This window comes from Talpa occidentalis, unplaced genomic scaffold (assembly GCF_014898055.3).
Source record: "Talpa occidentalis isolate TD23 unplaced genomic scaffold, MPIMG_talOcc4v2.1 talOcc4.10, whole genome shotgun sequence".
In the NCBI taxonomy this organism is placed as follows: Eukaryota; Metazoa; Chordata; class Mammalia; order Eulipotyphla; family Talpidae; genus Talpa; species Talpa occidentalis.
The window spans coordinates 41,290,289-41,312,821 of NW_023600993.1; the positions used below are offsets into that span (position 1 = coordinate 41,290,289).

The 22,533-nt window shown below is 45.2% G+C and overlaps 3 protein-coding genes across 5 annotated transcripts in view; 2 read left to right on the forward strand and 1 right to left on the reverse strand.

Moving 5' to 3' along the window:
• LOC119230461 (uncharacterized) overlaps positions 1–18,176 on the forward strand; it is a 32,643-nt gene extending 14,467 nt beyond the window's left edge. Inside the window, exons 2-3 of one of the 2 annotated variants that reach the window (XM_037491630.2) lie at positions 3,544–3,657; positions 18,103–18,176. In XM_037491630.2, the coding sequence (XP_037347527.2) occupies positions 3,544–3,657; positions 18,103–18,158 (170 nt within the window). In that variant the 3' untranslated portion in view covers positions 18,159–18,176. The remainder of the gene's footprint in view (positions 1–3,543; positions 3,658–18,102) is intronic. The other variant, XM_054694979.1, reaches the window with a different exon arrangement.
• Positions 114–21,556, reverse strand: DNASE1L3 (deoxyribonuclease 1 like 3). 2 transcript variants are annotated; one of them, XR_008551772.1, is made up of 9 exons: positions 21,264–21,556; positions 14,473–14,561; positions 12,080–12,166; positions 10,858–10,970; positions 8,208–8,320; positions 5,434–5,591; positions 2,136–2,232; positions 1,590–1,889; positions 114–1,497 (listed from the first exon to the last, which is right to left on the reverse strand). XR_008551772.1 is itself a non-coding variant. In XM_037491619.2 (8 exons), the coding sequence occupies exons 1-8, from the start codon at positions 21,411–21,413 to the stop codon at positions 1,773–1,775; spliced, it is 924 nt and encodes a 307-aa protein (XP_037347516.1). In that variant the 5' UTR covers positions 21,414–21,556; the 3' UTR covers positions 114–1,772. The 2 variants fall into 2 exon arrangements, 1 of the variants encoding a protein (XP_037347516.1); XM_037491619.2 differs by having other exon boundaries at positions 114–1,889.
• LOC119237525 (translation machinery-associated protein 7-like) lies at positions 15,689–15,928 on the forward strand. Its single transcript, XM_037501533.1, has one exon. The coding sequence runs from the start codon at positions 15,689–15,691 to the stop codon at positions 15,926–15,928; it is 240 nt and encodes a 79-aa protein (XP_037357430.1).
• Positions 21,557–22,533: the final 977 nt, after the last annotated feature.

Here is a 22,533-nt window from a genome sequence, read left to right on the forward strand (position 1 = left end):
CCTGCAGCCTGGGATTCATGCCCGGTCGGGAGACTAGGCCTGACAATTCCGGTATCAGGGTGATAGAGCCTTTTTTTTTTTAAAGATTTATTTATTTATTTATTTATACCAGCACTGGGTACAGTCAGAAGCGCGGGAGGGTAAGAGAATTCACCAGAGCCAGAGCGGGGAACAGAACAGGCAGTGTGATGAAATACACTGCTGAGGGGAGCAGCAGGCGCAGCAGGAGAGGTCTGTCACGCCATGTGGGACCCTTGCCGGTGGCTGGGGATCGAACCGGCGCTGTAGAGGCTGCTGGCAGCTTTGCAGCCCAGCGCTCAACCACTGTGCCACCAGGGGAGGCCCTGATAGAGCCTTAGCAGCCTTGCCACCCTCCTCTAGTTCCAATAAGACATCTGAGAATTTAATTGAGAAGTTCGGGGAAAATGATTCCCCCTTTTAATTTTTATTTTATTTCTTCAGATGTTACCAAATTTCAAAAATCAGGCTATGGTCTATTTCTCTTATATCAAAGACACACTTGATATATTAAGGAAAATAAGCAAGGGGTGGAACTGTGTGCACGGTACGCTATATTCTGTACTGTACAAGGCAACATTGAGTGCTCACTTATGCATAGACTCTAGAAGAACACCGCAAGCTGGTAAGAGGGGTTACTTCTGAGCTAGGAAACTAGGGGGTGGAGGTCAGGTTGGGACATTCCTGTCGCTGCTTATTCTTTGGTACTGTTTGCATGATTATACATGTTCATTTCCTACTTGAGCAAAGAAATAATATGAGGGAAAACAAAACAAACATAAATGGTCACCATAGATGCTGGCAAACTGGCTGTTGCTAGATGCTGTATTGGTTTGTGGCCCAAAGATAACAAAATACTCAAACCCCTGTCAACCTTAGCCCCAGGACCTTTGTCACAATGGGTCCTCCCAGGAGCCCTTATACTGATCTTGGTGTCAAGCACAATGACTATGACCCTCAGGGCAGGCACATGTGGGGGCAGGGCACCTGGGCAGAGCCAGGGCGCAGAGGGAGGAAGGGTTTGGAGTGTGCAGGGAAGGAGAAGTACTGTACTGGTGATATAGTACGGGGTGGAAGCTGGCCTGGTGAGGCCGACATCATAAATCAGTAAGAGAAAACTTCACAGGTATCCAAACACTCTGGGCTCCTCCTCGATGGGAGCCCCTGTGGGATTTATACACAGATAGGACCAGGGTGGCTTGTAGTCAGAATGGAATTTCAAAATGACTCTGGTGGTTACAGAGTTGGAGGATAATTCAGAAACAGGGAGACCAGTGGGGTGTGGACTTTACCCTCCATCCCTGAGAGGTACAATGGTGACTTGACCTCAGACAGGAGAGAACATATCCCTAAAAGAGTCACTTGTCCAAACCGTGGAGTGCAGTTGGGGTCTTGGCATTTCTGGTCATTTCCAGTGGAAGAGGATCCCGTCCTGAAGATGAAGAACTGAGGTTCTTCCTCCTCCTGCAGCTTCTCTCACTGCAGAGGGACAGCAGTGGCAGTGACAGCTGATGGGACTCCAGCTCAGGATGTGAAGACCATCCCTTTGAACTGTAAAAGCCCCCAGTTACCTTTTGGGCAATTCAGAGGGGCATGAGCTCGAGAGGGTTCATAGAAGCCTCTCCTCCCTGTTTGGCGCAGGTCAGATTCAAGTTGAAAGATGAAAGCAGTTTTCTGAAGGCAGGAGCAGTTCACACTGGCAGAGCAGTTTTATTTCGAGTTAAGAAATGGTCAACAAAATGATACCCTTATATCTAGGAGCGGCGGCCCTTTCTTCCCTTCTTTGGAGAGATAGATTTTTTGCTGTTGGTGAAGGCCCTTGAAGGCCCTAGTTTAAATTCAACTGGAAAGTGGTCACTGACCTCAAGGGCCTGTAAAGAGAAATAGATTTGGGAATTAGAAGCAGCTCTCATTTTAGTGGGGAGTAAATTCAGCCTCCGGGAGGGAAGATGAAATGCCCAAGAGAACGCACACTGGTGAGCATCATTCCTGGACCAGCTCCATCAGAAATTTTACCAGGTCCTAGATTCTGAGACTCAAGACTCAATGGTCCAATGTTGTGGTGGACTCAAAAGGGTGACACTGACCATCCTCCCAAGACAATATGGCAGCCTTACCTTCTCTTCAGTCAACCCAAAAGCTTTCTGGAAGTCAAAGACACCGCTCGATTTGGGAACCACAGAGCTGACGATCTCTTGTCCTCTAAGCACGATCCTGGAGAAGAGAAGTTAAGACAGTCGTGTTAACCCACCCTATTGATTGCTGAGATGGAACTAAGGTCTATGTTTAACATGTGGAATTACTCAACAGACGGATCCTTTTCATGTGGTACTCAAAGTCCAGACCTGGCTCTAACTTGTGACCCTTAGGTTGGAAAATAGGATCAGTCTCTGCTGCAGCTTTGTAGCCCCAGGACAGTGTTTCCCTGTGAGATCAGGTGGCTCTCGTGCTGGAAGAGATTTCATGTAATACGGGCACCACATCACGCAGCAGTGACTTGCCTGCTAAGAATGTTGTTCAGTTGCATCACTTTTCTTATTTAATTATGGAGCAAGGTGCTGGTTTGTTTTTAATACCTCCCAAGTCCCATTTTGACCAAGTGAGAGCAGAGAGCAACCACCAAGCATTCTGCAGGCAAGAGAACTGAGGCAGACTTGATCGTTGTTCAGTTTTCATTGTGTTAGGGGGAAATGATGTCCTGAGTTAATCCCATGAAGGCTTTGTGGACCCCACCCCCACTCCAAACTAAAGCCGTCAAGACATTGGGAAAGACAAATCCCATCACCACCAAAGGGAGGGTGGCTGGGACCTGAGGGTGGAGTTGGGCAGCCAGGTTGGATATAAAAACCAAACACGTGGGCCTTGGGGTCTCTCTCTCTGGCTCGCGATCGCTCGCCTCCTGGCTCCATCCTGCTTCCTTCCTTAGTCTCTTCTGCTGCTTCTCCTCTTCCTGCTCAGCTCCACCCTCTCTTGGGTGGGGCAGGGAACCTCCCCCTTTCCTGGGGACCACCCTGTTACAATTGCACTTATTTTTACAGTTTTATTCAATTTATGGCAAATGATGCTGTTTCTTACCATAGTGTTATGAAGTTTCCTTTAAAAGTTAATTTACCTCAGTAAGAAATCAATGGATTTAAAGACAGATATACAGAAAAATCATAGTATAGTTACTTCACTGTGGTGACAAAAAATGGGAATGTGGTAATTAAATGAGTCTTGGAAACATGGACCCTAATGTGCCCCAGGCGGGGTGCAGCAGTTTGGGTCTAACAGTCTCCCCAACAGCCTGATGAAGACTAGCAAGGTGTGTAAACTCCCTTGTCTGACTCCCCGCTGAGCTGTCCTTGACTCCCACTGGCTGCTTTGGTTTCCTGTGTTTGCTACCAACATCCCCGGTTAACTTCTAACTCAGCCCCAGAGTTTACATTTCACATCAGGTTAGAGATTTGTTAAAGTCATCCTCTTGGACCCAGAGAGTCCAGATCAATAGAGTGAAGCCTTGGCATTTCTGACTTCTCCTTCCAGGCCTATGCCCAGGGGCCAGCAGGTCCCGTGAAGCTCTCCCGAGGCTGCTCTGGGGCACTGGCCAACCGCTGACGTCTCCCCACGACCACCAGCGCTCAGCCCTAGAGAAGCTCGGTAAATATTTGAACACGTGACAAAGATTGGAATTGGGACCCCTTATTAAATGTTTATTTTCCTTTTTAATAACCATACTAGATATGTGCTATTATGGAAAACAGGAAATTCAGTGCAGCAAAATTAGAAATTAATCCTTAAAAAATATGATGTAATCCCACCCCTTGGCATACATGTGTATAAAATCAGGGTCCTTTTAACCTGATGTCCATCCCACCTAAACTATTGTGAGCATCTTTCCTAGTGACTCAATGTTTTTCCACTTCATGGTTCTCCCTCTTTGCCAAGGGAGAAGGACGGATGGCAGAAAAGACTTGACCTGCCCAAGGTCATATGACTGGCAAGTGAGTGGACAAGTGGCCATCTCCAACCAGCTTTGCTGGCAGCCCCTTGAAACAGAGGGGGGGGGGGGCTAGGCCTGTGGGAGTTCAGTCTCCTGTAACTCCCACTTTGGTTCCGCCTTCCACCGTTTCCCCTTTTGAGAGTTGGGGTAATGACTTCTGCAAGAGACACACTAGCCCTGAAAGCTCCTAGAGGAACAAAAGAGGTCATGGTGAGGAAATAAAAGCCAGACCACAGAACTAGAGGTGTGAGAACGACCACTTTGCAGATAGCCATCTCTTCCCCAGCAAATGCTGAGCTCTGAGAACTGGAGCCACATGCAAGACAGGGCTTCTAGGGGTTTCCCTGCCTGTGGTCTCTGCTGGGAGATGGTACACCCTGAATAATCACGAGCTTCAGGCACTCCCACCACCACCTCCCTCCTGATTTAAGGAGCAAAGGTAAAAGCAGATTGAAAATCCCGAGGAACTTTACAAACACAAGGGATTGTCAGTATGGAAATGTGTGTATTTGCATTTAGGAATGTCTAGCAAAAGTTTGCAAAGAATAAATACCCTTGCACTGATCTCGCTTTTAGAGTTTTACTCTGAGGAATCATAATTACATGCACAAATGCATATCTAGAATGTTCGGTTTAGCAATGTTTTATTTTATTTTTTAAAGATTTATTTTATTTATTTATGCATACAAGAGCTGGAGTATAGGACAGAGGTATGAGAGAATTTACCTGAGACAGAGTGGGGAGCAGAACAGGCAGATCTACTGAAATACACTGCTGAGGGGAGCAGCAGGCGAGACAGGAGAGGTCTGCTGTGCCATGGGGGGTTTTGCTCCCTGGCTGGGGATCGAATTTATGCTACAGTGGCTGCTGATAGCTGCACAGTGCTGAGACTTAACCCCTGGCGTCACAGGGAGGCCCTTCAGCAGTGCTTTTAATGGCAAACCTTTGGTAACAACCTAATGCCCAGTGATGGGGGAGTGTGTGAGTAAACTGTGGTATTGTTGTGAAGGAACCATCAGCAGCCCATGAGTGTATTGAGCATTTACCCTAAGTCAGGAACAGCATTAAAATATTTACATGTTTCTTCCTGTGTAAATCCTCTTCATCTTTCTATGAATGAGGCACTACCACAATCTCCATTTTACAAGCAAGAAAGTGAAGACACAGAACACTTAAGTGCAGAGCTATGATTTGAATGCAGGGCTGTACGATACCAAAGCTTGAGCCTGTCCTTGCTAAGGTGCAGTGTCACCAGACAGCTCAGGGTCACCATAAAAGGTCATGTAGCTTGTATACTGCACACAGCACCCAGTGGAGGGGTCTGAAGTCCAATCTGCTCACCTTTCAAAGTCAAGCACTTTCAATGTCAGGGGCGCTTTTTCTAATGCATACCAAGCTCGGTGTGGGCAGGCGGGCGGGGTGCAGCCTCCTACCTGTCATAGGCGCATTTGGTACTTTTCTTCACTGTGGTGTCTTCATGGTCCGTGATCAGCCAAACAAACTTGGTGTCAGTCCTCAGGCGGATGTCTTTCCAGGCCTTTTTGGGGACATAGCTGCAGCCGGCATTGAAGTCGCCCATGAAAATGAAATTCTGAAAGGCATTGTTGCCATCACTGGTGGGCATTGTTGCCAAAAGATTTCACTCAGAACTTCTATCAGTGACTCCACCTCCACGTCCAGTAAACAGTGGGTTTTGTTACAGGCTAAATTGTGTTCCCCAGATTCATTATGTTGAAGTCCTAACCCCGATGCTTTAGACTGTGACAATCTGAGATAGAGCCTTTAAAAAGGCAGCGAAGGTAAAATGAGATTATATAAGGGGGGCCCCTAATCCAATGTGACTGCAGTCCTCATAAAATAGTGGGAGATTTGGACCCAGGGGGAAAACAAAGGAGAGAGGCCTTGGGAAAAACCACACCGGCTGACCCTTCATCTTGGACCCTTCATCTTGGACATGTAGCTTCCAGAACTGCGATGATATAAATTTCTCTTGTGTAAGTGACCCAGTCCTTGGTACTCTGCTATGGCAGCCCTAGCAAACGAATATAGGCTCTTTCTCAATTTTCTTTTGATTTTTTTAAGAAGAGGCTACTGTTGAAATTTGAGTCACAGTTTTGATAAGTATTTGACAGGCAAGTGTGTACAAGGGAGGGTGTTCTAGATGGAAAGGAGGGCGTTCACCATAGCTGCTGCCTCCTGTTCTTAGTTACTATGGCTCTCTAATCAGTGTGCACAGTTAAGGGGGGATAAAAGAATTCAGTTCATTTTTCCCTCACATCTTTTTTCTCTGACTGAAACTACTGTAAGATATAAATGAATGAACCAATACTTTTTGTTTCTGAGCAGGAAAAATGAACTTGGGTGTTGTCTGTGTCAGCTCTGGCACCGCTCTTTCTTGACTATTGTTTTGCACTTGGGGACTTATTTCTGTGACGAATCTATTAAGGAAGTGGGAGGAACCTAAGCTGCGGAGGTCCTGGAGTGACTTGCTCACCCTTCACCTCCAACCCTGAGGCCACCAGCAGAAACATTCTATCTTGGAAGTGTTTTTCCCTGCAGGGTTCTTGGAACAGAATTTTAATATTCCTTAATCCAGAGGAAATGTCAGATTTCCTTGTTTGTGTTATTGTTTGGGGCTGTTGCTGACTTTAGTGTTTTCTTCAAAAACATTTTATTTTGACCTCAATGACCATGGTTTTCCCTGAGATTGATAGACAGTTGAGGACAGAATGTCATTCTTAACCCTAGTGACCACCACTTTCTATGAATATCGGCACGACTGTGTGCCAAGCCCAGCACTAAGTGTTGAATACAGTTAATTGAAATTTCACAATAAATACCAGGAGGAAGAAGGGACCAGTAACCCTGTGGCCACAGGATATTGGGATTAAGTGACCTGCTCTGGCCACTCAACTGTAAGTTCACATGGTAAAGACAAGAAATGAACCCAAATCTGTCTCACTGAAGCTCCCTTAGCACAAGAGTTTCCCCTCTTGTTCATTTTTCTTCCACTAATGCCTCCCCAGAGCTTGATACTTAAGAGATGCTCAATAAATTCTTGTTGAATGAATGGGTGAATTCATAATTTTAGGAATGAATGAGTCTTTCCATTGTTCTGCTTTTTACAAATAAGCATTGAAATACACCCCCACGTTCTCCACACCCCAGCTCTGTGTCCACACGTTACTTGACTCATTTCGCACTTTGAGTAGCGGAACTGAGGAGGGGGAAGAGGGACCCCTAGAGTCATATCCAAAATGAGAAAAGAAATCAGAAGAGCTCTTCCATGTTTGCCGAGAGCTTTCATAGACCCGCACAGCCGCAGCGGGAGGCACAGTATCTGAGACCAACAGTGATGGTGGATGCATTTCCCGTTTGTGAGAGTAGCAGCTCGAGTTTCTTTATGCACCCAGTTTCCTCCTCCACATCAGCTGTGAGGCTGGAGTGGAGTCAACACAGACTTAGTCAATCAGAGCTTCTCAAAACTCCCAATCACAGTGATTGGTTCAAGGATGGACATGCAATAAGACACAATTGTGGTATTTGTTGCACTGTGGGGAAGAAAACTTGTCAATTGGCCTGGAAGCTACTAAAGGCCACTTTGCCATCCCACGGATGGAGCGGGCCTGAGAAGGAAGCCCATCTGGAGGAAATGAGGGTCAAAAGATGGGGGAAAAGAGTCAAGCCAAGCCCTGGCTACCTTGTTTGAACTGTGGGTCCAGCTATGCCTAAACTACTGTAGACATTGTCCTTACAGAGCCAACAAGTTGCTCTTCATTTTCATGAAGAGCAGTTTTCAAGAGCCAGTTTGAGATTCTATCACTTGTCACTGTGTGACTCCTAACCTCTGTCTCACTATTATCAGTTACAAAGTGAGCATGATAAATACAGCTGCCTCGTGGGGTTACTGGGAGGGCTGAAAAACTTGCCTGTGTCCCACCTCCCCACAGCGCCGGACACCAGCTGTGCATTCACACAGTGGGATGCGGCCGCTGTTACCATGGAGCCGCATGTGAATTCCCAAGACCCATGTGACAGTCCCCAAGCAGATGTGGTGAGAGGGAATTTTGGGCTGAGGAAAGGCCTAGAATGAGTATGTGGTGTTGGTCTGCTTGTGCCTTCCCCTTCCCTGGGAGTCGCTCACTCCTCTCAAGGTCCAGATTCCTCCCCTGCCTGATGCAAATTCAACAAACACAGAAGGTCTCACCTCCACGTTCCAGCTGCGTTTCACGTGCATGTAGACATCAACCAGCTCATCAATCTCTTTAACGGACGTCTCCGGGGTGGTGTGCAGGGGGACAATCACGAAATCCTTGACAGCTGGGGAACGGGATAGAGGTGGAGGTCACATACTAAGCCTGGCAAGACTCCAGGGACACTGCTCGAAGGAAAAGGCTGTCCTCCTAGAATATACAGACGTGTCATCTGGGTCTCCCCCGTCCAGAGCCGAGTCAGTGGCTGAGATTTGAACGATCTTAGTCATTAGGAGCTCGGGGCTAAATTCAGCACATGAAAGCCTCTTTTCTCCCACTTGCCCTTCATGGCTAAGAGAAACCTGCTCCTTGCTGGCATTGTGGGTGTTTTATTTTCTCAGTTTTGGAGGAGTATATTTTCTGTTTTTTAAAAATAATCAGCCTGTTGGGTTTTTGTGCTAAGGGGACAAGTTTTTCCTAATTGAAAAAAAATTAAGCCAGTTTATATTCTTTTTTGTAATCAATGAAAAAACCCCAGAAACATCATTCAAAAAATAAAAGTCTTTGTTGAAATATCTAAAACCTCTCCCTGCCAGGAGGGCCTGAGAGAACGTGAGTGTGGGGATGTGGGCGAGCTGGAGACTGGGGCCCACCTGCTAGCAGCCGCTGAACGCCTCCTCCCACTTCCCTTCATCTGTTCCCGGGTCCAGGCTCTCACTCTGGAGCCGGGGCCTGTTGTGTGGTCACCGCTCAACTCACAGAGTGGAGAGCCAGGACTCAGACCGGGCAGCCTATCTTCAGACCCCCACACTTACCCAACAGCTCCATTTCCTGCCCTCCTCATGCCTCCATCCACTCCCCCATCCTTCCCCTAAACATTCCTACCCCATTCCCAGTTCTGAACTTGTCTGTTCATGTGCCCTCCCCTTGGCATCCCCTTCCCCAGTCCTTTAGACTGGCTTCTCCAGATCACAGTCCAATGATACCTCCTAGGAAGGGGCCCTTCCTGGTCACCCCACTGAAGGTGGGTGAGCCTCACCCACCCTCACCCTGCTACTCAGCGCATCCTACCCACGTCTTCATGCTCCAGAATGACTTGTTTTGCACCTCGGAGCTCCAGCACCTAGCATAGCACTTGGCATGTTGAATGTCCTAAAAAAGTTTGTTGACTGAATGCACAAATGAAGGAATGAATGAATGATGAGTAAGTGAATGAATGTAAGAAAAGACAGAGCAATGGTTAACTCTTTCATCTTGTATCCCAGATCAACATAAGCAGATTTCCTTGAACTAGAGAAAACTCACTAACATGGCCTGGCTGTGTTGCATCCCACATGAGAGAGGGAGTGGTAAGGATGGGTGGGAGGGTAGAAGCAAGACAAACAGGTTTGTTTAGCAAGTCACAAAGAACAAGGACTCTCTTGGAGAAGAAATAATCATTTGGGGGGCAGGATAGTGGGAGGAGGGGTTTCTGAATACTACTTGGTCAGCCAAAGGTGAATCACGTGCCTGACAAAGAGGATTATTGTCTGCTCGCTCTGAAGGATATTTCGTAGCCTCAATAGCCACAATCTCCTTCTCTTTCTCTGTTGGTAATTTCCCCATTATTTGCGCATGCTTGTTTTCCTGAAGTACTCTGCCTCTGAGCTAGTTAATCCTGGGCAGAAATAGGTTAACTGTGTAGGATGTGAATATTTGTGTAGTATAAGATATAGGTGTACATCCTAACTACTCAGCATTTATGTATCTGTCTCCTCTATTACACATAATTCCATAAGGATAGAGACCTCTATTACACATAACTCCCTAAGGGTATTGATTCCATAAGGGTAGCGATTCCATAAGGGTACCTCTATAAAGGGTACCAGACAAGAGTGGTGCACAGGATAGAGTACGGCACATTGTAGCTACTGAAAAATAAAACATCTGACTCTATGTGGCTTCAATCTGCAAACCAAGTGTTTTCTTGACTTTCCACTGAGTAGTCATCACACAGAAGTTAAGAGCATGGGCTTACCTCCCTGGTTGGGCCACTTCAACAACTACTGAATAACCTTGGATAAATGAGGCTCAGCCTTTTGAACCTCACTTTCCTCAAATGTAAATTGGAGATAATCCTAGTTTCTACCTTATAGGGTCACGGCACAGATAAGAGGAGCCTGGCATTAATCAGAGATCCATTGTTGTTAGTAGCTAAAACTAGTACTATTGTTGTTAGCTTCAGAGTGCAATAATCTATTTCAATATCCTCTCTACCCCAAGTCTATGGAGGAGACTGCTATGTTGTTTCTGCAGGGAGAGTGAGGCTCCTGGTTGGGGGTTCGTCTTTGCTGGCCATCACTGGAATTTTTTTCAATGAAGGAATAGTTATGCTTGATAGGGCTGAGGAAGTAGGGTAAATAATTTCCATCAACCTGAATGTTCCATTGAGAATGAAGTTATCATTGATTCCAGAAGTTGGGTTCTAGGCTGGGGAGGTCTTGAGTTAAGGATTTATAGAAGCCAGTCTGGTGCCATCAGATTGTGCCCTCTATATTCACATAGTAGAAGTTCTTAAAGGCCATCTTAAGCCCAATGCCTCCCTAAAGAGGCTCCATAAATCCTGAGATTACAGCTCACACTTAGGGCTGCTGATCATGGATGAGAGAGGTTTGTGGGTCTCACCAGTGTGGGGTGACTGGAACCAGACCACAAAGGGTTCCCTGGAAAATACATCTACGTCTCCAGCCTGATTATCGTGATAGAGGTAGTGTTTCTTCACAGACACTAGTTTTTCCCTAGAAGAGAAAAAAACGAAGTCCTCTCAGTTTAGAAAGTTATCTTCTTGTTTTCTCAAGACAAAGGTAAGTTCCCATGGCCTCACTGACTTCCTAAACTGGCCTGACCAGGTTGAGTCAACTTTCTCAGTGGTCAGTGCTTTGGGAGTTGAAGATATATGAGCAGTACTAGTTATCTGGGGTCCCCACAAATTGATGTTGAGACTTCACAAATTACTAGTAGGAAGATGAAAATGTCAAGTTCCAGAGTCAACCATGCTCATCAACTCACTCACTTTTCCCTCCCTGGATCAGGACTTGAGTATGAGGAGTAAAGAACTCACAACTCAGGCCTCCCTGGTGGTGCAGGGGTTAGGTCTCAGCACTATCAAGCTATTGCCAGCCACTGTGGCCTGAGTTCTCTCCTGTTTTTCTTGTGCTGCTCCCCTCAGCAGGGTATTTCAGTGGATCTGCCTGTTCTGCTCCCCAGTCTGTCTCTGGTGAATCCTCTCACCCCCAGACCTCTGGCCTACACTTCAGTTCTTGCATGCATGCATAAATAAAAATCAATCTTTAAAAAAATTCATTTTTAAATCTTAAAAAAAGAACTCAACTCAAGCACCACTGAGTCAACAATAATATTAGGTGTTAGGAAGGTAACTCATGGGTCCTCCCTGGAGGCAGGGAGGGGGATTGAGCACAGCCCTGTGAGGCTGTCTGCGGCCTTTGCAGCATGAGTTCGATCCCTGGCCAGCTAGGGAGCAACCCACTTGGCGCAGCAGACCTCTCCTGTCTTGCCCGCTGCTTCCCTCAGCAGTGTATTTTGGTATGTCTGCCAGTTCTGCTCCCCGCTATCTCTGGTGAATCTTCTCAACCCCATCCCCCGCCCCCACCTGTGACTCTGGCCTGTACCTCACTTCTTAAAACAAAAGAGGAAGGTAACTCATATGTTCAAGTTGGAAAAGTCAATACTCTTACATTAGTTCCAATTTTGACAGTGATTATTGGTTCGATCTTGAGAACTGGTTAGAGATCAAAATTTGGTTTTGAAGAATAGATATATATTTTGTTCAAGTTATAGTCATTATTTATAAGTGGACCATGGTTCAGGAAGTGTAGATTATACTTACTTGTAGAGGAAGGCATACTGTTCCTTATATTTGTTTCTTCCAAGCCGATCACTAATCACATAGTTGTATGTTGTGCTTCTTGAATTTCTAGAACATAAAGATTTCACATTGCACCATAAAGAATAAACACTTCCCTACTCACAGTTTCCCTTCTCTCCAGTCTCCTTCCATATTCCCAATGACATCATGTAGGAGGCTACGCTTCATTATAAACTTGGAGACTATTAAGAAGGGCTCCTCCTATTGACTAGGAGTGTGATATTTGCCAGGATCTTTACAACCATTATTTCTTGTCTTTATAAGGCAGAATTATAGTTACCCACTATTTATGGTTTGCAAGTACAAAGCTAGCATTTGAACTCAGATGCTACTCATCCCAAACCCACAGGCCTACACCTGTGGGATCCAATTAAGAACAGAGACGATTCAGTCCAGCATTAGCCCCAAACTCCCTCTGGTAAAGGCTGGATGAAACCTCATACCTGCCGATGGTGCAAACCTTATCAAGTCACTCTGTCCATGCCCCATTCCTGAGCATTTATCATAAATAAGATTCCTAATAACATTTTCATTGGCATTCTCTTCTCTATAAGTCCCCAGATATTTTCTCACAAGTCCTGGAAGCATTTCAAATCAGCCCTCCTTGGAAGTTGGGGACAGAGTCATGAAGTCCCGCAGACTCTCCCCCTTACCTGTACCCCAAGAACTTGGCTGTGTTTGCCAGACCTGCTGATGGCTCCACCCTGGGCAGAGCCTGACACAGTTTCATTCCATCTGCCCACAAAAAGATCTAGGGCATGTCTAAAGATGCCCCATAGTCTCAGTTGGAAAAAAGCAGAGGGAGTTTTTAGGGGCCAACTAGAATCTATAGAAATTTCCTGGGACTTTAAATGCATACTCTAAGACAGATCCAGCCATTGGGGTCCCGGGAGTGTGGACAATGGATTCTGCTGGGCTACCTGTTTGGGAAGGCTAGGCCTGTTTTGAATTTAGCCTGCCTAGTCCTGAGTTGGCAAACTGCTTACAGTGACTCAGCTGTGAGGTGACTAAGGCCCCTCCTGGATTTCAGGGGCCAAACAGGTCTGACTGTTTGGAGTCCATGGCACAGTGTAGGTAGGTAGGGGAGCACCGAGAGCATTGGGGGTGTGAAGAAGACACACCCCTGACCAACTGTAGGAGGGTTTCTGGAGTTGCCTAGAGCCTCCCTGTCCCATAAATCCCCTATATTTCTGAAAATTGACTGTGCTCCAATTGACCTTACTCCAAGACTAAGGGGACTCAAAACAGAGCACTGGCTGGGAGTCAAATATCACCCAGGTTCAATGGTAGACTTGGTTACTTACTGACTGGGTGACCTTGGGCAGGTGCCTCATTTCTGAGCCTTAGTTCTCCCAGTTGTAAGGGAAGCAGTTATAGCACCTACCCCTCAGTAATATTACCTGCCCCACATAGTACCTCTCCCCGCTATAGTTACCCACCACCAACAGTTTACAGCATTCCTTCCAATCTTGCTTCCCATGCAAACTCAAACATACCCTTACTCAAGTAGAGTGTAAGATGATTAGTAAAGTGGGCAACTCTGGGCCTCCCCGGTGGCGCAACGGTTGAGCGCTGGGTTGCGAAGCTGCCTGCGGCCTCTGCGGCACCGGTTCCATCCCCAGCTGCTCCCCGGCCACCAGAGGAGGGACCCACATGGTGCACAGACCTCTCCTGCCACCCACTGCTCCCCTCAGCAGTGTACTTCAGTCCTTCTGCCTGCTCTGCTCCCCGCTCCCCGCTCTGGCTCTGGTGAGTTCTCTCACCCTCCCACGCTTCTGACTGTACCCAGTGCTTGTATAAACAAATAAATAAATAGATAGATAGATAGATAGATAGATAGATAGATAGATAGATAGATAGATAGATAGATAAATAAATCTTAAAAAAAAAAGTAGGCAACTCTATCTATAATTCTGAACTTGTTTTTTTCCAATATATTGCAGCCCCTTTACCCAAAGATGGAATATTTCATTTCTAACCTTTTCTAGTAAGCATGATTTTTAATGGGTACAGAATAGTCCTCTCTGCAGGCATAACATAATTTTTTATGTACACTGAATCTTTTCATTGCAACAGTACTTCTTAGTTCATTTCTTGCTTGTTTCTTTCATTTCTCTCTGTATTCTGACTCCTCACCTGTTTCCCCTATTTTTGCTCTATCGTATTAAAACTAGTTGGTTGAAAGTTCTCAGCACCGTGGCTGATAGAGTTGAAAGTCAGGGCAGTGCTGGCCACATAACCTGGTGGTAAGGGGAAGTGCTGGCTCTCACATGAATTTCATTCCACCAGGGCATTTCAGGTACACTTGAATTTGACCTTGAACCTGCAAAGGGTGAGGGCGGGGCTGTCTTTACCCATTCAGCTTCTCCATCAGCATGGGTCCAATTATGTTGTTACTGTCCTTGATTTCCATCAGGAGCATGATGTCACAGCGCTTGATGACCTATAAAGAGAGGGTTCCCACATGTTTGAGGTCATTTACTTCAGATGATAAGGCCTTTTATTGGGCACTTGCTATATTTTAAGTATCAGATTGGGTCTTTGTTCATGTAACTTCTTCCCTGAAGTAAGTGAAGTCTTCCTTGAGGTAGGTGCTATTGTGTTGTCTATTTTTTTTTTTAAGATTTATTTATGTATACAAGACCTGGGGTACAGGCCAGATGCACAGGAGGGCAAGAGAATTCACCAGAGACAGAGCAGGGAGCAGAACAGGCAGACAGACTGAAGACACTGCTGAGCGGAGCAGCGGGCGAGACAGGAGAGGTCTGCCACGCCATGTGGGACCCTCGCCGGCCTCCGGGATCGAACCAGCACTGCGGAGGCTGCAGACAGCTTCACAGCGCGTTGCTCAACCTGCTGTGCCACCGGGGAGGTCCTGTGTTGTCTATTTTAAAGACAAAAAGCTTGAGGCTCTAGGAAAGCTGGGTAAACTCCCCAAAGTCACCCGGTTGGAAAGTGGCCTGGCTGAGGCAGAAAATAAACCTAGACAATCTTAGTCTAGAACCCATAATCATGGTACCCTACACCCTACCTCTTCAATTTGCTTTAATACTTACAACAGTAATAATAAATATGTGTTAAGCCCTTAGTGAGAGGTACTAGGCTGGATACTGCAAAAATAAAGAGGTATAGAGCCTTCTTGGTGGCCTAGGGGTTAAGTTTCAGCGCGACCACCTTTTTGGCCTGAGTTTCATCCCTAGCCAGGGAAATAATCCACATATGGCACAGCAGACCTCTCCTGTCTGCTCCCCTCAGCAGTGTATTTCAGTAGATCTGCCTGTTCTGTTCCCCACTCTGTCTCTGGTGAATCCTCTCAACCCCACACCTCTGGCCTATACCCCAGTTCTTCTACACAAAAATAAATGAAAAAATCTTTTAAAAAATAAAGAAGTATAATTATAACAAGAGCTAAAATTTATTGGGTGCTTACTCTGAGCCTTATGAACCTTGTGAGATGACTACAATTATAAGCCCATTAAACAGAGGAGGAAACCAGGCTTAGAGCAACTGAGTAAGTAGGTGAAAGTATAGACGGCAGAGCCAAAATTGGAACTACGAGGTTGGTGGTGCATGTCTGGGAACAAAACTGACAAAAAGCCCCTGAAGCAGCCCAAGAAACAGGCCAAAGAAATAGATGAGGAAGATAAGGCATTCAGTCAGAAACAGAAAGAGTTGCAGAAGAAACTCTGGAAACCAGAAGTGAAAACTCAGGGGAAAGGCCCCCTAACCACAGGGAGAACTAAGAAATCTGGCAAAAAACTGTTCCTTATGCCTAAGGCAATAGTGATCCGTAATTCCATTCTTGTTTAAACATCTGGATTCCCTCTATAACATCTGTTGCTGCCAACAGCTAGAGTGAAGTGTCTTGGAACCTGTTATACATTTAAACATAAATTTTTATTTAAAAAATACACTAGCTGGGCCTCCCCGATGGCACAGCGGGTTGAGTGCCATGCTGTGAAGCTGTCCGCAGCCTTGGCAGTGCCAGTTTGATCCCAGCCAGCCGGCGGGCGAGAATCCCACATGGCACAGCAGACCTCTCCTGTCTCGCCTGCTGCTCCCCTCAGCAGTTTATTTCGTCAGTCTGCCTGTTCTGTTCCCCACTCTGTCTCTGGTGAATCCTCTCACCCTCCCGTGCCTCTGGCCTGTACCCCAGTTCTTGTGTGCATAAATAAATAAATCTTAAAAAAAATAAAGATTAATTTCATCCTCTCACACAGCCAAAAAAGACATGGAGCAACAGGATTATGCTACTGGCCCTATTTCCAGAGCATATGTTCTAGTTCCTTCTCTAGGAGGGGGAGCAGGGAGAGCTAACAGCACCATTTTGTGCAGCCTTTAAGAAGCTATCCAGATTAAAGAACTAGACATAAGACCTGAAACCATAAAATACATAGAAGGAAATATAGGCGAAACACTACGGGATTTGCACATCAAAGACATCTTTACAGACACATCACCCAAAGCAGTGATAGTGAAGACAAAGATAAACAGCTGGGACTACATCAAATTAAAGAGCTTCTGCACAGCAAAAGAGACAATAACAAAAACAAAGAGAAACCCCACCAACTGGGAGAACATTTTTGCACCCAACACTAATGATAAAGGACTGATCACAAAAATCTGCAAAGAGCTGATGAGACTCAGCAACAACAAAGAAAATAACCCAGTCAAAAAGTGGGCAGAAGAGCTAAAAAGAAACTTCTCTGAAGAGGAAATGCAAATGGCCAACAGACATATGAAAAAATGTTCAACATCACTTGTCATCAGGGAAATGCAAATCAAAACTACCATGAGATACCATCTCACACCAGTGAGAATGGCACATATTAAAAAAACTAGCAACAACAAATGTTGGCGAGGGTGTGGAGAAAAAGGAACTCTTCTGCACTGTTGGTGGGAGTGCAAACTGGTCCAACCACTATGGAGAGCTGTGTGGAGATTTCTGGGCCTACTAAACATAGAGCTTCCATATGATCCAGCAATTCCACTCCTAGGTATTTACCCAAAGGACACAGAAACATCAATTCCAAAGAGCACCTGCACCCCTATGTTTATAGCAGCACTGTTTACAATAGCTAAGCTTTGGAAACAACCCAAATGCCCAAAAGTAGATGACTGGATCAAGAAGATGTGGGACATATATACCATGGAATATTACTCAGCATTCAAAAAAGATAAACACATGCAATTTGCAGCAACATGGATGGCGCTGGAAGGGATCATGCTCAGCAAAATAAGCCAAAAAGAAAAAGAAAAATACCGGATGGTCTCACTCATAGCAGGAATCTAGAAAACTTAAATAAGGGACCAGGAAAATGAATATAAGAAAGTGAAAATCAAAATCAACAAAAAACTATGAACCAGAGATACTTTTTGGGGGGTGGGGGCGGGAGGGGAAGGATTGGGGTCAGAATGGGGCGTTTGCAATTGTATGGGGGAATATAAAAATAAAATTTAAGATTAAAAAAAAAAAAAAAAAAAAAAAAAAAAAGAAGCTATCCAGAGACAGAATGAGAAAATTATAGACCAATATCCCTGCTGAATATTGATGCAAAAATATTCAACAAAATACAAGCAAATTGAATTCAACAATATATTACAAAAACTATACATGATATCAAGTGGGTTTTATCCCACTTGATTCTCCCACTTGTGGGGAGGGGTGCCACTCACCAAGCCAGCCTGTTGATTTAGTCACGTGTGGTTGTAGGACTTTCTGCAAGGCATTGTAGCATATGTATTAATAGTCTTAAAAAATGTATTTACCTCTTGGTTCAGTTTTTCCACTTTGAGGAAGGTCTTCCATTTTAAGAAAATACCTATTATTTCTCTGCCTCAGTTTCTGTATTTACAAATTGGGATGGTGTAGTTTTTCCTTTACTAGGTTGCAGGAGAATTAAGTGGGTAAGTAAAGCAGTACTATATAGGAAGCACACAAGTAACTGTAACTATCATTGTTGCTTTTATTATTACTTGTACAGATCAGAAGGGAAGATGCCTTGCAACAATGACAAAAACAAAACTGAAAACAACCTAACTATCCCCAAAAAGGAAAGTATTAAATGAAATTGGTTGCAAACATAATATAGGGCATTATATGGCATCAAAAGTCAAGTTTTAAGAGTATTGACATGGAAAATTCTTCTAATATAAGAGCAATATGCAAAACCAGTGTCATAGGGTAGTCTCCATGCTGCAAAATTTTTGCAGATTAATGTGCTTATTTTTGCATAGAAAATGCCTGTAAGAAAATTACCCAAATATCAACAACTGTTATCTTCAAGTGACAGGATAATGGGTGATTCTTTTTCTTTCTTTATATGTTTCTATATTTTTAAAGTAGTCCACAGTGACTGTTTTCAGTTTAATAATATGAATTTATAAGTGCTAAATGTACAATTTAGAATATTAAAGTGTCATTTAAAAAAAAACTGCTTGATGAGGAAGAAATTGTCAGGGAGGAGATGATGGCCAGTATTTATTAAGGCTAACAGGTGTGATTCTGCTTACTTAACATAAGTTAAATGTGTTGTCTTATATAAAGTGCCTAATATGGTGCCTGGGACATAGTGAGGACTTTGTAAATGTTAGCTCTTCTCACTGACTCATTGGATGTTCATAATAACCCTGCAAGGAAGGTCCTCTTATTATCCCCATCACATAATGGAGACTTGGAGACTCCGTGAGGGTAAATCATTCAAACATCAGTGAATATGGGATAATGGGATTTACACTGCAGAGCCCCTTCTTGATCTGTGCACTCAACTATCTGGGTGTTCCTGTGACTACTCCTCAGAAAAGACAAAGGTCCCCCTTTCGAGTGTGAGCCTTCAGTGCAGGACAAATATGACCCAGGAATTCAGATCCCCTTTCCTGAGTTGAAGAGCTGAGCCTCCAGATTCCCACTTATAACCCCTTTGCCTATGGAACAACCACCCCCACACCCCACTGCAGCAGCAGTTATTGATTCCCACTTCTTTCGAACAGTCTCCTCCATACCTCTGGGAATATTCATACAGACTGGGATCTCCCTACGGTGAACAATGACTCAGGGTCCCATTGTCACATTCTCCTGGGAATGAAACCTACAACTTTATCAGATTGCCTTTCAACAATACATCCTCCCTCCCACATGTCTATCCATTTGTTGGTTCATCCAGCCAATAAAATTTTACCAAGGGTCTGCTGTGTGCCAGATGAAATGCTAGACCTTGCTTTATTCATGACTTTATGTCCAACTCCTGGCATTGCAAACCCAAAGGTGGAGAAGGCAGGCTTCCCTCACTCTCCAGCCTCCCCAGCAAACCATGACAACAGCATGATAATGCTCTACTCGTCACGTAGTGTGAAAAGAGTAGAAAAGGCATCTCCATTTAAACGATTAGTTTATATAGTTGGTGTCCATCCTGGCTCTTCCCCTTAGCTATAGAAACCCGGGTAAGTCACTTCACCATTCTGAGTCTCAGTCTGCTCAGTTATAAAGTGGGGATGGTGCTACCTATATCATAATATTAAATAACAATATAAAATCCCTGACATATAGAAGGTGCTCACACCCTATAAATACTGCTGTCCTTCATGCCTGGGATTCGGTTTCATTGTAGGTGCTCTGGGTGACTTTGGTTGTGAATTGGGATGGTCTTTGTTTATAGGATGATTTTGCAGTGTTGGGAAGTAAGGAGGCCTTGAGAAAGACCAGACATGCTTGCTGTCTGGGGTGATGAGCGGTCTATCAGTGGGCCCCCAGGACACAGCACCTCAGGAGTGTGCTGAGTGTTGGCCCTTGTACTGGTTCACCAGGGAACACTAAGACAGCTTCTAAAGATGGAGGTGACAGTTCCCAGGTGGAATAAGTGTGGAAGGTGATGGGAACTCTGTAAGTGTCCATGCTCCAGGGGCCCATGCGTGAGGAAGAGGGGAAAATTGTTTCCTTGCATGTTGGAGTTTCCTGTTGAGCTAGAGAGTCAGGGTTCCCACAGGCTTGGCCTGGCTTTCCTGGATAAACAATATCTAGAAGGCCTTGGGTACCATCCAGAGGGCAGAGCCAACTAGGGAGGGGACTGTCTAAAGTTACAACAAAGCGAGTCAGTACTCGCTCTAATCCACTTGGCCTGGTAACAACAGCAACAGCTCTGCAGAGGATCGCCTGCCTTGTCACAGGCTTTGCTGAGGGCCTGATGCCCCTGAGCTCTCTCACTCCCCTAGAACCACGGCTTGGATAAGACCCACGATACGCCGTTTTCCTGGAGACTCAGGGAGGAGAAGACACCTGTTGCGAGCTCGCTCAAGGGCTGCCAGAGGAAATCTGAACCCAGGGCTTTTGGCATTCCCACCATACTATGGTGCCTCCAGGGTTTTTGAAGGTACTAATACCCAGTCGTGGGAAAGGGTTTGAGCAACTAGCTTCAAAAAGAAATCAGCCTATAGGGTAAAGAGAGTCCACTAACTCTGGAGAACTGTGAGCAGACTAATCCCATCATCTAAGGAAGGTCTTGTCTACATGGAGAGGAAGATTACAATTGGGAGTTGCGAGAAGGTTGATGGGACCCAGGGGTGGGGGCGTGGGGAAGGGAAGGATGAAGCAGAGAGAAGATGAGAAAAGAAAGGCGCAAATTCTGTGCTGTATGTACAGATAAGACTGGGCTGGCGTCCCTGTCACCCCCACAGCCACCCACCTGCTGTAAGTCACTTCACTTTTTATTGTTCATCATTTCTACATGTGGATAATAAGCCTCCTTCCCAAGGGTGATGAAAGGAAATTATGTATTTATGTCTGACACCGGCATTCAATAAATGGTGAAAAGAATTATAGCACTAGTCGGCCCTCACCCAGAACTTACTCCAAGCCAGAAACTGTTTTAGGGGCTTGACATTTACTAATTCACATACTCCCCCCAAAATTCTGAAGGAGGTACTGCTTTTATCCCCATTTTAAGATGATGACAAGAAGCTTAGAGAAGCAACAGCTATTTCATCTCTTACTCTTGTTTTTGTTACAACTCTAAGCCAGCTGCCACCGTCACCCTGCTTCAGCCCACTCATTTAACTCATGAGTTCAATTCCTTGAGTCTTTTAAAACCTGAAAGCAGCAGAGAGAGCTCTAGGGGAGGCCAACGACCCTCCAAACAGGAAAGAGACTCACCTTGACGATGACATCCATGACTTCCCCATTGCCCTTCTTGGCTTCTCCGAAGGACCTCACATTGAAGGAGCAGATCGTTAGGGCCTGAGTGGCCTGCGTGCTGCTGATGCACAGCAGGAGAAGCAGCAGGGAGGCCAGTGGCTGAGACATCTTTTGCTCCTCTGCTCTTCTGGCCTCAGGGCTTAGGAAGGACCTTGGTTGCTGGTTACCTCCTCAGACTCGCTGCCTTATATAGCATGCAAATAACAGGAATTACTGGATTGCTCTCAGCTTCTTTCACTTTTTTGAGGAACTGAAGGTCTTAGGTTTCATTCCCCAGAGAAATGAATGAAATAAGGCAGCCTTTTAGGGGTCACTGGCCTTCCTAATTTAGACAACATCCCTTGCAAAATCTTTTATCTCTCAATTGTGACATGTTATCTCTTCTGTGGTTTCTTGTTAGGTGCCTTTTCCTGATAATGGATGAACTTGAAAGTGGTCCATTCCAGAGGGCACTTGAGGTGATGGTTCCTTCTCTGGCACAGCAAGGCAGGGGCAGGGGAAAGTTTGGTGTGTTTTCTGCCATTTGGCAGCCAGCTGTGCTGACATGTGCAGTTTCTAACTCTAAGCCCTCTGATGGGTGTGATTAAGTCAGTTCTACTTATGTTTCTTGATTTTTAAGTTGGTTTTCCTAGATACAATTTCACACACTAAATTCTAGCAGTGTGTTGTCAGGGAGAGAAGTGCTGGTCTCTAAGAACAGGTCCTTAAAACATCCCTGGACTTTAAGAACAAGGAGCCAGTGAAGCTCCTGGAGAGAGCACAGTTTCCCTTTTTGGAAGAGTCTTTTGGTCCTGACAAAGGAAGATTTTGTAAGAATTATAGGATTTCAGCCTCAGTAAAATGACTTTTTGAGATTTGAGTGGGAAGATATGAAAATCTGAAATGCAGAAGAAATATAAAATCCAATTAGATGATAAAACTGGGTGAGATTTGCAGACTTTGGCGAGGAAAATTCTTCTGTGAATGAAGAGAGAAGTATTGAGAGTAACCTGAAGTCAGTGTTGGGGGGCTCTGGATAACCCCTCTTAAAGTGAAGGGTGGTGCTGGACCCAAGGGAAAAGCATGCATATACTTACATGCAGTCAGCATCTCCACAAAAATCTCTGGCCAAGAGTGTCTAGGCATTCTAAGGACATAATCCCAAATAATACAGAGAAGGAAATAGTGATTTCCTGAACTCCTGATGAGTGAAACTCCCTATTGTCTTCAGCCCAGACTTCAGGCCTCA